Source organism: Rattus norvegicus, chromosome 2, assembly GCF_036323735.1.
Source record: "Rattus norvegicus strain BN/NHsdMcwi chromosome 2, GRCr8, whole genome shotgun sequence".
Classification (NCBI taxonomy): domain Eukaryota; kingdom Metazoa; phylum Chordata; class Mammalia; order Rodentia; family Muridae; genus Rattus; species Rattus norvegicus.
The window spans coordinates 226,721,527-226,734,021 of NC_086020.1; the positions used below are offsets into that span (position 1 = coordinate 226,721,527).

The 12,495-nt window shown below is 44.7% G+C and overlaps 1 protein-coding gene across 6 annotated transcripts in view; it reads right to left on the reverse strand.

The window, feature by feature from the left end:
• The window catches only part of Nfkb1 (nuclear factor kappa B subunit 1), a 116,153-nt gene that overhangs the window by 31,782 nt on the left and 71,876 nt on the right, over positions 1-12,495 (reverse strand). For all 6 annotated transcript variants that reach the window (XM_063282630.1, XM_063282629.1, XM_006233360.5 and 3 more), the window contains exons 8-10: positions 5,585-5,748; positions 1,982-2,140; positions 214-318 (exon numbers count right to left, since the gene is read on the reverse strand). In XM_063282630.1, coding sequence (XP_063138700.1) covers positions 214-318; positions 1,982-2,140; positions 5,585-5,748 — 428 coding nt within the window. The remainder of the gene's footprint in view (positions 1-213; positions 319-1,981; positions 2,141-5,584; positions 5,749-12,495) is intronic.

The following is a 12,495-nucleotide window of genomic DNA, read 5'->3' on the forward strand; positions in this document are numbered from 1 at the left end:
TTTACTAGGAACCCGAGTGCTGAATGTGTCTTTGTATAACCACTAAGCCGTTACTTCTGCGAGAAGTTGAACTGTATACCCAGGCTGTACAGAAACAACACATTTTACACTTGGGACTGTTTTCTGAGACTCCCACGGCAAAAGGAGAACACCCGTGGTCAGCTCTGCGGGACTCCAAGAGAATTGACAACCCAAGGCCGGGCGTGCACATACCTTTCTGGACCTTGTCACAGAGAAGATAGATTTCTTCCCCTCCCGTCACGCAGCCTGCTGTTCTGTCCATTCTTACGATCTTCAGGTTGGACGCGTTGGGGGCTTCTGTCCAAAGGGAGAAGAGAAAGCACATCCTGGCTTAGCGTTAGCCTCAGAGAGATTCGATGAAGGCGCTCACTCTTACTGCTTTTAGGAAGACACAACTAGAGCCAAGAAAGGCTTCCAAAGTACTAGGAGCACTTCTTGGGTCTGGGCCACTCATTGTCCCCCAGACGGGGGAGGCAGAAAGGAGCAGATCGGGAAGGGATGGTGGAATCTGCTTCTCTGGATGATAGCATCTGGCTTCCCCGCTAGCACACAGGCTGGTGTGGAAGGAGAAAGTCTCCTGATGTTCCCAGAACTGCCAGACCGCTGGCTGGCTTGCTTCACGCTAACTATGTCATTTATAAAATTCCTAAACATTTTAAGAAAAGTACATTTTCAGCTACTCGTTTTTTTTTTTTTTTTTTTAATTCTTCAAAGAAAAGTGAAGACATTCTGTTTCTTTTCCCCAACCTAAGTTGCCTTCTGTGTGGTTTGGGGCAAAGCCGTCTGTAGTAGTGAGTGGGACAAAACTTCCCCCTGTAAAATCTCCAACAGCTGCAGCTCAAGGGTCTCCGTTGAGTAACTCTTCTTCACTCAATGGACTTTCCACTTCCCCCCACACTTGTTTAGATCAGACAAACCAATGAGACGATGGACAAGGAACATGGGGTCTCCTTGTACATCGTATTCTGCAACCTTTCAATGAGGCTACTGTATTAGGGTCCATTAAACAACTGTTTGCTCAGCCCAATGCGCACAGAAAAATAGAGTTACACAGTAAATGCTACAGGTTACTGGAAACCCTCAGTATTCTACTATCCACAGCCTGAAAGACGTTTTTGACCTAGTATTTATTTATTTAGTCACTGTGATGTTCCTGTCTTAATAAATGTATTTCCATGGGGGCGGGTAAAGACAGATAAGAATAACACTTGTCTTTTATTAATTTTTCTTTGGTGCTGGCAGGGGCAAAAATGAAGGTCTTTTTTTTTTTTATTAACTTGAGTATTTCTTATTTACATTTCGAGTGTTATTCCCTTTCCCGGTTTCCGGCAAACATCCCCCTAATCCCTCCCCCTCCTCTCCTTTATGGGTGTTCCCCTTCCCATCCTCCCCCCATTGCCGCCCTCCCCCCAACAATCTAGTTCACTGGGGGTTCAGTCTTAGCAGGACCCAGGGCTTCCCCTTCGACTGGTGCTCTTACTAGGATATTCATTGCTACCTATGAGGTCAGAGTCCAGGGTCAGTCCATGTATAGTCTTTAGGTAGTGGCTTAGTCCCTGGAAGCTCTAGTTGCTTGGCATTGTTGTTCATATGGGGTCTCGAGCCCCTTCAAGCCCTTCCAGTTCTTTCTCTGATTCATGAAGGTCATTTTTTAGAGCACCGGCAATCTATTGATGTTACGTGTAAAGAGTATAATGAACGCATTCCCAGAGGGAAGAGTGCTACCTTGGCAGACATGTTCTTAAGATGCTTAACTGGATATCGACCCTTTACCCTAGACTGCAGTATTCACACCTCATAGACAATCTGATAGAAGCTCCATGTGATTAGGTCCCTGTCTGTGGGCCTCAGACTCCCCTTACTCTGAGGAGTATGTGTGTGGTGGGCTGCCCTCCAACTTGCTGCTAGGTGAAGCTGCCCCACCTTGGGACGGAGTCCTGCCTTGGGACGGAGTACTCACTGCTGTCATAGATGGCGTCTGACACCACAGGTTCCAGTCTCCGAGTGAAGCTGCCCGTGCTGTCGGGGAGGAAGGCTGTGAACATGAGGCGCACCACACTCAGGTCCATCTCCTTGGTCTGCTGCAGAGCTGCCTGGCGGATGATCTCCTTCTCTCTGTCTAGGGTCACAGAGAACAGTTTGTCTATGCCCAGGCGGGTGAGCATGTGAGCATTTAACACTCTGTTTTCAGGAAGCCCGAACAAAGAACATGGCCTCCGAGACCAACTCTTTCCCCTAGAAACACTTCCTTAAAGCCCTTCTTGGCATATGCTCCGTGTTCACAGTGACAGCCTCTCCAAAAAGCATTTTCATCCTACCAGAACAAGCACTGCGGCCATACCCAAAGCATCCTCTCCCTGCTCGCCCATTCCCACTCCTCCCCTCCCTACCAACGGAACGCCTTCCTCTTACTTTCATATCTTACTCGCGCATATGCAAATAATCTTACACACATCTCTATACAATCTAGGATCTGGAAACGAGAGAGACAGTAGGTGACGTTCGTCCTCTCTGGTACGGCTTATTTCTCTTGGTACAGTGATCTCCAGCTGTACACACTACTCTGTATATGTTTCTTCCTTTTTTTCTAATGGCTGAAGAAAACCCCATTATTCATATATGTCATATTTTCTTAATCCATCATCTGCTGATGGAGAGCTATTTTTTGTGACTCTTGAATATGGCTGCAATAAACACGAATGTGCAAGCAACCATGTATGTTGCAGTATGCTGACTTAAGAGATTTGCCACCATACACAGCAGTGGATAGCCGTGTCTCTGAAGCTCGACTTTTACTTCACTTTATTCTGAATCTCTATTTTGATTTTCTTATTTATATATTTGCATTCTTTGGCCCCACACACGTGTGTATAGGTCGAAGGGCAACCTGAGGGAGGTGGTTCTCTCCTTCCATCATGTGGGTCCTGGAGAGAGAATTCAGGCCAGCAGGCTTTGTGTGGATTACCTGCTGAAACATCTGCTATATGCCCTTGAGGATGACCTTGAACTCGTCTGGGAGTGTGCGCTGCCCTGTCTGTTTGTAGGTTGTGCTGGGAATCAAACCCAGGACTTCCTGAGCAATGGGCAAGCCCTGTGCCACCTGAACTGTGCTGCAAGTTCCTGTATCTGTTCCCTTAGTCACCTCTGACCTGGATGAGGTGGGACCTCAGAGCGATTCGGAAGACTAAGGGTGTGAAGCCTGCTTTCGCGTTTGCTGGCTGCCTGTGTCGTCGTTGGAGAGCCCTCTCTTGCTCCTCAGCACATTTATGTACTGGGTAGTTTGGTTTCCGGAATTTAATTTTTTGAGTTTTTTTATATAACCTAGATATTAATCTGTCAGCTACATAGCTGGCAACAACTCTTTACCCCCCCTCGAAGGCTGTCTCTTCAGCTCAGGAAACTGCTTCCTCTGCTGTAGAGAAGTCTTTTAATCTCATTTGCTGGTTCTTGCTTTTATTTCCTGACCTGCTGGAGCCCTTTTCAGACAGTCCTTGCCTACATCATGAAGTGCTTTCTCTCTGTTTTCCCTTAGCAGTTTCAGACCAATCACTTTTACATCAAGATCTGTGATCCGTGTTGAATTGATCTGTGCGGTAGGAGCCGGGGATCTATCTGGTTTCCCTGGCACCACTCCCTCTACAGGCCGTCTTTTCTCTACTGCACATTTGGGCGTCTTTCTCAGGTAGCAGCTGGCTGCGGTGGCTGACTCTCTGATTCCGCTGATTTACACGTCTGTTTGGATGGCCCTTCCATTCTGGTTGTGTTACTACAGCTCTGTAGTGTAACCTGAAAGTCAGCAAGTGTGCTACCTCTAACAATATCCATTTTATTATCCGATAGCTTTGGCTGTCCGAGACCTTTTGCGGTTCCAGATGAACTTTAATTTCTATGAGGAGTGGTATTGGGATTGTGGATTGCATCCACATAGACCACACTTGGTAATATTTTGTGGTATTAATTCTGCTGACTCCCAGGAGCACAGGAGGCCTTCCATCATCTGTTTCCTTCTTCGGTGTCTTAACATTTTCATCATAAAGGGTTTTTCACATGGTTACTTTATTGCCAGGAGTTTTATTTACATATGTTGATGCTATTGGACGGCTGTGACAGCGCTCGCTTCTGACCCTGCTGATCTCCTTCTCAGCATGCTCACAACTGATATAGGAAAACCACGGGCTTGGTGTGGTGATTATGCACTCTGATCCTTTATCAGAGCTCGGCCTCCCCAGTGCAGCCGTGCGGGTCTCGTGTATAGAATTCTATCGTCTGCAGAGAGGGCCATTTTGATCTCTTCCTTTCCCATTTGTATACCTCTTACGTCATTCTCTTGCCTCATCACTTTGGCTAAGTTTTATTTTGAGTAAGAGTGGCAAAGGGACACCTTGTCTTAGTCTACTTTCAAAGGAAGTGTTTCCAGCTTTTCTCCTTAGTGTGATATTGGCTATAGGTCTATTGTATAAATCCTTTAGTATGTTGAGGTGCAGCTCTCTTATTTCATTTTTTTTAAATCATAAAAGGATGTTGTTCTTTGCTCAAAGCCTTTTGCATCTATTCTGATGACACGTGATTTCTGCTCTCAGGTCTGTTCATGTCCTTCCGTGTACGGGTTTCATACGCCGAACATTCTTTATTCTACAGATGAAGCCAACGTGATCATGTCAACAGTCTTTTTAATGTGTTGGTGAGTTGGGTTTGTATTATTTTATTGGGAATGTATGAATTGGCTTATCCTTTTCTTTTTCTTTCTTTTTTTCTGTTCTACTTTTACCTGGTTTGGGTATAAAGGTAACACTGGCTTTGGAAGACGAGTTTAGTAATATTATTTTCCTTTCTACTTTATGGACCAATTGAGGAGAATTTGTTATCTCTTCAAAGATCTGGTAGACTTCAGCTGTGATCCCATTTGGGACTCGGCCTTTTTCAGTGGGGAGACATTTTATCGCTTGTCTTACATGTGTGTAAGTTGTTTCTATCTTCTTAGTTTAACACTGGCAGGTCAGATGTACCTGTGAACGTATCCATTTCTGTGAGACAATCTTATCTGTTGGAATATATGTTTTCAAAGCATGTCCTAATGATTCTCTGGGTTTGACTGGTATCTCTAGTAATGTTTCCCTGATTTTCATCTTTAATTTTAATAATGGAGTTTTCTTTTTCCTTTTGGTTACTTTGGCCTGAAATTCTTTAAACCGTCAGTAAAATTTTATATAGCAGTCTTATTAAATTGCCTAAAAGCCATCAAAGGTAACCTGCATTTTCTCTGGAGTGTTGTACATATTGTCTGCTCACCCCAGTTTCACCTCCTACTCTTGTTAGGAGTTAAGGTACACATAGAATATGAGGGAGTAGGGAAATGCACTTCTCTACACCACCCGCTGCACGGAGAAAGGCGAGAACAAGCCCGGGGAGTCTCTGTGTGCGGGCACTGCTTCTCCACTGTGCACGGCACAGAAAGGAATGGCCCGGCTGCACCGAGCCTTTCCCTCCGACAGCCTGGCCCGCCGGTTTACACTCCTCTTCTCAGAACACAGGAGCCTTACGAGGGCTGGATAAGCTTGCTCACCTGTGAGTTGCCGGTCTCCTCCGCCTTCTGCCTGTAGATAGGCAAGGTCAGAATGCACCAGAAGTCCAGGGTTATAGCCCCTTATACACGCCTCTGTCATCCGTGCTTCCAGTGTTTCGAATACCTTTTTCTTAGTCACGTGAAGTATTCCCAGGTTTGCAAAGCTGGAGAAAAGCAGTGAGAGGAACAGTGAAAAGAACCAGAAGTTAGGCAGGCCACGACTGGAGGGCAAGCGGCCTTCAGTTCAGGAGACAGCGCTCGGCAACTTACACAAACCCGAGTGAGATGAGTTTGGGGCTTTATGTTATGAGAATAATATGTGGCATACATCACACAGCATATGAGTCAGGCCAGGTTAAACCAGGTTAGTAACAGGTGGTAAACCGGAAGCACCTTGGGTCTCAGAGCATCTTAGATGTCAAATCAAGAGTCAAGGAGTATGGGTACACTTGTATGTATGCTTTACTAGGGGAAGCTTTCACATAATGCACATGCTAGCACACCTAATGACAGATTTCAGCATGTAACTGAGAGAGAGACACATGTAACCAAGGAAAAGAAAACAGGACCAGGAGGGGTGAGAGGATAGGAGAGCCGGACAGGGAGAACCAAGATAGGATTCTGAGAAGATCACTGCTGAGCCAGTCCTGAGGGAGATCAGTGGAAGAAGTGGATTTTAGATGATGAATATCGCAGTTGCAGACAGGGTGAGTGTGAAGACCCCACAGTATGACCACTCTGGTGAGTGTGAAGACCCCACAGCAGGTCCACTCTGGTGAGTGTGAAGACCCCACAGCAGGTCCACTCTGGTGAGTATGAAGACCCCACAGTATGACCACTCTTGAGTGTGAAGACATCAAGGCATGAGCACTCTGGTGAGTGTGAAGACCCCACAGCAGGTTTACTCTGGTGAGTGTAAAGACCCCATAGCATGACCACTCTGTTGAGTGTGAAGACCCCATAGCAGGACTACTCTGCTGTTTTCTATAGTGGCAGAAAGGTAACATATGGGCTGAGGATAAGGAGCAGAGTCAAGGTGACAGATGAATTCAAAGAGAAAAGTGCAGGGCCCAGGTCTCTCAGAGGTATATAGATGTTTGTAAAGATTTTTACTCTGAAAGTAAAATAAATATTAGTAGAAGGGAGAAAGAGATGTGGGTCAGTGAGATGGCTAAGTTAGTAAGGACTCTGGCTGCCAAGCTTGTTGACTGAGTTCAATCCCTAGAACCCACATAGGAGGGCGGGGGAGAAGCAGCACCCATAGCTGTTCTCTGGGCTCTGACTCTGACATACAGAGATACACAGACCAACAGCCTCCCCTGACAAACACTCAGACGGAAAGATGTAGACAGAGAGGCAGACACACACACACACACACACACACACACACACGCACACGCACACACACAACAACTCAACTTGCCCGCACGCATGAGAACGAGCTACTGTGCAAAGGTCATATGAATTAGAGAAAGCAAAGAGAGGAGGTAAAGGCAGAAGGGAACAGACACACAGACAGGAGCCCAGAGGTGGAGCGAGTTACAGGGACACAGAGAGAAGTAAACAGGTCGTATTCCCACAGCTCCTTTAGGACGGAGATCTCCATCCAGCTCTAGAACACAGGCTGACCTGTGGGTCCTCAGCAAATGCCTGCTGAGTACAGGGAAAGCTTGAATGGAGCGACACAAACAGCAATGCACCCAACCTGCTCAGGTGCTTAGAGGTCCAGGCAGGCCTCAGGAGCAACCGCTCTCATGCCTGCCCTTTTGGGCCTCACTCTTGTGCAGACCTCGACCCCGCTAGGAGCACAGAATCACACAGTGACCGGCACCTCAGCTGCACTTCACATTCTTATACGTAACCTAGCCTCACGTCTGGAGGAAGGCATCGGGCTTATTTATTGTGTGAATCGCAAAGTGAGGATTTACCCTAGTAAACAATACACACCCGTGTTCCTCCACAGGTCACAGTGGAGTAATATAGACCGAGACTGACCCTCGAGAATTAAGTAACCATAACACATGAGAAAATCGTTGTCATGCTCTGGGCACAGGTGACACAGAACACACACACACACACACACACACACACACACACACACACACACACAGAGAGAGAGAGAGAGAGAGAGAGAGAGAGAGAGAGAGAGAGAGAGAGACTCTTATAATTACCTGGCTTAGTGCCCAGGTTGCAGGAAGGGAAGAGGAACCCAGAGAGCCAGTGTTCTGCAGTTGCAGAGAGAGGCAAAGCCTCGAGGTTAAGGAGACTGGGATTTTACAGCCAGAGCATCACAGCTGTTCAAGAGTCCACCTTAGGTGGTCAATGACATTTGTGAGGAAGCCCTGTTAGGCTGTTCTCAGAGACCATACAGAGCTGGACCAAGAAGCCTCAAAGCATATGAAGCATCACCTGCACTATTCAGAGGGTATTTTCTTAGTAATTGTGTCAACTCAACCCTAGTCTGAGAGACGGAAAGACAGAGAACAGGAATGGAAGCGCAGGTGGGGGGGTAGGGGGTGCAGATAGAAAAATAGTGAACAGGAAATTTAACAGTTGAAAAGTTTTAAGATTTAACAAAAACGTAAATCTGAAGATCTAAGAGAACTGAAAGCTCAAACTTAAACAGAAAAACCATTCTCAAATCCACTGAAACTCACACTGCTCACAACCAGGGCTGGAGAGAGGTCAGAGACACTTCGAGAGCAACGGTCACACCCTGGGAACAGCAGGACCAGGATGGGTAGGTGTACGACTGGGATAGGTGCACCGAGAGCTCTCGCTGGAAACAGGTCAAGTCCTAAGACAGCGAATCAACATAAAAGCTGGACAGGAAAGAACACATTGTCAACTTAAAATCCTCTGCTCTCCAGAAACCGCCTTTGAACAGAGAAGACGAAGGGAGGACTTTCAGACCTAAACCAAAAGGAACTCATCAGCCTCAGATCAGTAACACGGGGAAGTGATGCAGGCTGGAGAGGAGATATCAGATAGAAGTGATGCAGGCCGGAGAGGAGATACCAGATAGAAGTGATGCAGGCCGGAGAGGAGATACCAGATAGAAGTGATGCAGGCCGGAGAGGAGATACCAGATAGAAGTGATGCAGGCTGGAGAGGAGATACCAGATAGAAGCGATGCAGGTCAGGGAGGATGATACCTGATAGAAATCTTGACCTATTAAACAGGACGAGGAGCAATGCAAATTCCAATGTGTGTAAGTATAAGATTCAAGTCCCCTAGTTTATACAACTTACATAAAAGTTACTTTTTTGTCTAGGGAAATAAAAACCCCACAAAACAAAAAAAATTCCCCAAAAGATGTAGAATTTTTAATGTAAGTAGATGTAAACTCTGTGACACGACAGCATAAAAGGCCTGGATCAGGGAAGGGCAAGTTCACATGCATACAACACAGAACGTCTTACGGACAGTGACACCAAGCTCAGTGTATTATTATCAGCCGAGGTGGAGTTCGAGAGCCAATGACATTAGCAAAGATGGAAGGGAATTGATTGATTATTTTGTACTGACAGTAATATCAATTCATCAAGAAAGCTTAAGAACCCTAACTATTTATGTATCTGGTACCAGAAAGCTCCACATGGTAGGAAGCAAAAAAAATCTTTCAATAATGAAAGAAAAGTAAGACGTATCTATAAATGAGTCAGTGGTTCCAACATCCCTCTCTGGCATGGACAGAATTAATACACAAAAAGCTATAAGGATATAAGACTAGACTAACACTCTAGCTCCTGGGCCCAGCTGACATTTACGGACCATCTACGTTACCAGTCGACAGTGGGCACACTGTTAAAATAACAGTGATTGTTTTCTTAGCCATAAAACAGGCATCAGTCAGTTTAAAATGATACAAGTTATATAAACTATCCTCCTATCATAATACAGTTAGATAGCAGTGGCCAAAAGATACCCAGGTATAAGAATGTATTTAATCAAGTTTGGAAACGTAATACTTCATTGTTGGTGCTGGGTTATGGGCAACTCGTTATGATATTCTTTTACTTTGAAAATATTTGAGGTGTTTACAATAAAATGTCAAAGAGAATGAGAGTAGGCTGTTATTGGCATGGCGAATACGAGTATATGAGGAATACACAGTGCTTTAGCCACTTCGGAAAAGGACGTGGCACGTTCTGGTGAGTATCATTTCTGTAGCCTGTATCTTTGTCATTCTGTTCCTCAATATTTACCCAAGGGAAATGAGAACGTAGGCTCACAAACAAAGCGCCTTATCTTCACTACCCGGAGAGAACCAGATGTCCTTGAACAGACATGTGGGTAACGCATTGTAGGCATCAGTACAATGTCATGCCATAGTGACCAGAGGAAGCGAGGGCAGATTCACAGAGCAACAACATGGAGGGCTTACGTGCCCGGTGCTGAGGGAAAGGCTTTACTCTAAAGGCTTTGCATTGTATGACTCTATGGTGTGCAATTCTGAAAAGGCAAAACCATAGTTAAGGAAACCTCATGTGTATGTGTGAAGACCTTCGGTGAAGTGGAGGGCAGGAGCTGAATACAAAGAGGCACTAAGGAGATTCTGGGCTCAGGAACCACTGCGTTCTTAATGGGAGTAGTCACCTGATTATCAAAATTCACAGAAATGAACGTTTGAGAGGAGGAATATTGCAGCAATGACATTTTAAAAACAGAAAGGCTATATCCACTAGTAAAAGGGCTGAAACCACAACCTTGCTTCTTACTCTCACGGTCAAAACACGGGCTTGTCTTTAGACAAGCAACACTGGCATTATTTTAGGATTTACTAAAAACCTGGGGCTTTTTCCAAACCCTTGGAATCTGAATTTTTAAAACAAACCTGTCAGTTAACTCTGAGGAGTGCTGAGGCTATACAGTGCTCTGTGAAATCACATTCTCTGGGATGGAGGATGGCATCAGTTTTATATGAAGTGACCCAGGCTGACCTGAACCTGTAGCCACCAATAAACCTGGTGCAGTAGACCAGATATCATCATCATCATCATCACCATCACCACCACTACTATCATCATCATCATCACCATCACCACCACCACTACTATCATCATCATCACCATCACCACTACCACCACTATCATCATCATCATCATCACCACCGCTATCATCATCATCATCATCATTATCACTATCATCATCACCATCACCTCATCATCATCATCATCATCATCATCATCACCACCACCACCACCATCACCATCACCACCACCACCACCATCATCATCATCTGGAAGCTATTGCTGAAGTTTTGATGGAGTCTAACACTGGGTTGGAGCTCACAAGTGGCCCCTCTTTGGCCTTTGGTGTTTTAAGACTTAGACCTTGATTTCACAGGATTCGAAAGCAGTCTCGACTCACAGTGCACACACCAAGTGGGAATGACACACCTCTAACCTAAGTCCATATTTGTCCAATCTGCTCCAGCCAGCATCTCTTCTGTGGGTCAGTGTTTAGCTACACAAAATGACCAATTAGTTTGGATCTGTAAAACAGTAATTTAATGTAGCAGTCCTCCTGAGGGAGCCCAAAGGTTCACCTGTGTGTTCTTATATCTACATATCATCTAGAGCACTGGTTCTCAGCCTTCCTCATGCTGTGACCCTCTAATACAGTTCCTCATGCTGTACTGACTCCCAACCATAAAATTATTTTCATGGCTACTTCATAACTGTGACTTTGTCAATGTTATAAATCTTAATATAAACTTCTGTGTTTTTCTATGGTCATAGGCAAGCTCTGTGAAAAGACCATTCGACACCCAAAGGGGTTGCAGCCAACAGGTTGAGAGAACTTCTGCTCTAGTGCTTACCAACTGCTATATGCTACACAAATTAGTTGGGAGGGGGAAAGAAAGAGAACCGTACATCTCTTTCAACCCAGGTTGCCAGGAAATAAACAGGGTGTGGTGTCTTTTGGTGGACGTGGCCGGCAGCAAAGTAGAAACACACGCATTTCCCACAGAACGAAAAATTTCAGAGAACTAGAATGTTGATAAAAAATATTAACATTATAGGTCAAATTAAAATACCAAGCAGGATTATTATTATTATTTTTTGAGTTAAGAAAGACAGTGAAGTCTAAGTAGATAAGACAAGAGGACCAATGAAAGCTAACTAAAGTTAATGACACTATATTAAAACAATCAAACCCATAATAAAACTCTAAGAGATGATAGTTCTAATACTGATAAAATAATTTTGAAAAATAGAAACTAAACTTATTGATACTTGAAACAGAGAAGAAGGTGTGCAAGACAGTGTAAACCAAGGGGACATTTTTGGTTTGGATGTGTTCAAAGCTATGTGTCTTCTGGGTGTCATTTTTACATATTTGATATTTTGGATTGGTGCCTTATTTGTGAATCTATATTCAGTCTAATCTGTATTATTGGAAACAGATTATCTTGGTTCTATTTCTAGTATTGACAAGTCTAAGAAATACCTTTGGCTGCCTTCCTAAACTTCTTGCCTACAAGTCAGGACTAAATAAAACAACCGATGTCATACCATGGAGAGATGGTGACAAGTTTACTCATGCCATTTTATAACATTACCTAATGTGGGCTTGGTCTAGAGGGTGTCCTTTCTGATTTGTTAAGAAAAGGAATTCAAGTCTTTAGAAAGTCATGAGACTTGACCCCGTTTCTGTTGTGCACAGTGACAGAAGCAGAACAGCTCTGACCTCCAGGCTGCTTTTACATCCAAGAGGAAAAGAAGAAAAAGTACAAGATGTAGGTCAGTGTTAGACACAGGGCCGAGGGCATCAGGAAGGAAATGGTGTCTTTTGGGAGATGCCGTGAGCAGAATTCTCTCAGCCAAATACCAAACGGGAAAGTGACTGCAGGCATTCTACAGTGAGAAATCCTTTGGAGAGAAAAGCCACTGTGGCTATCTGC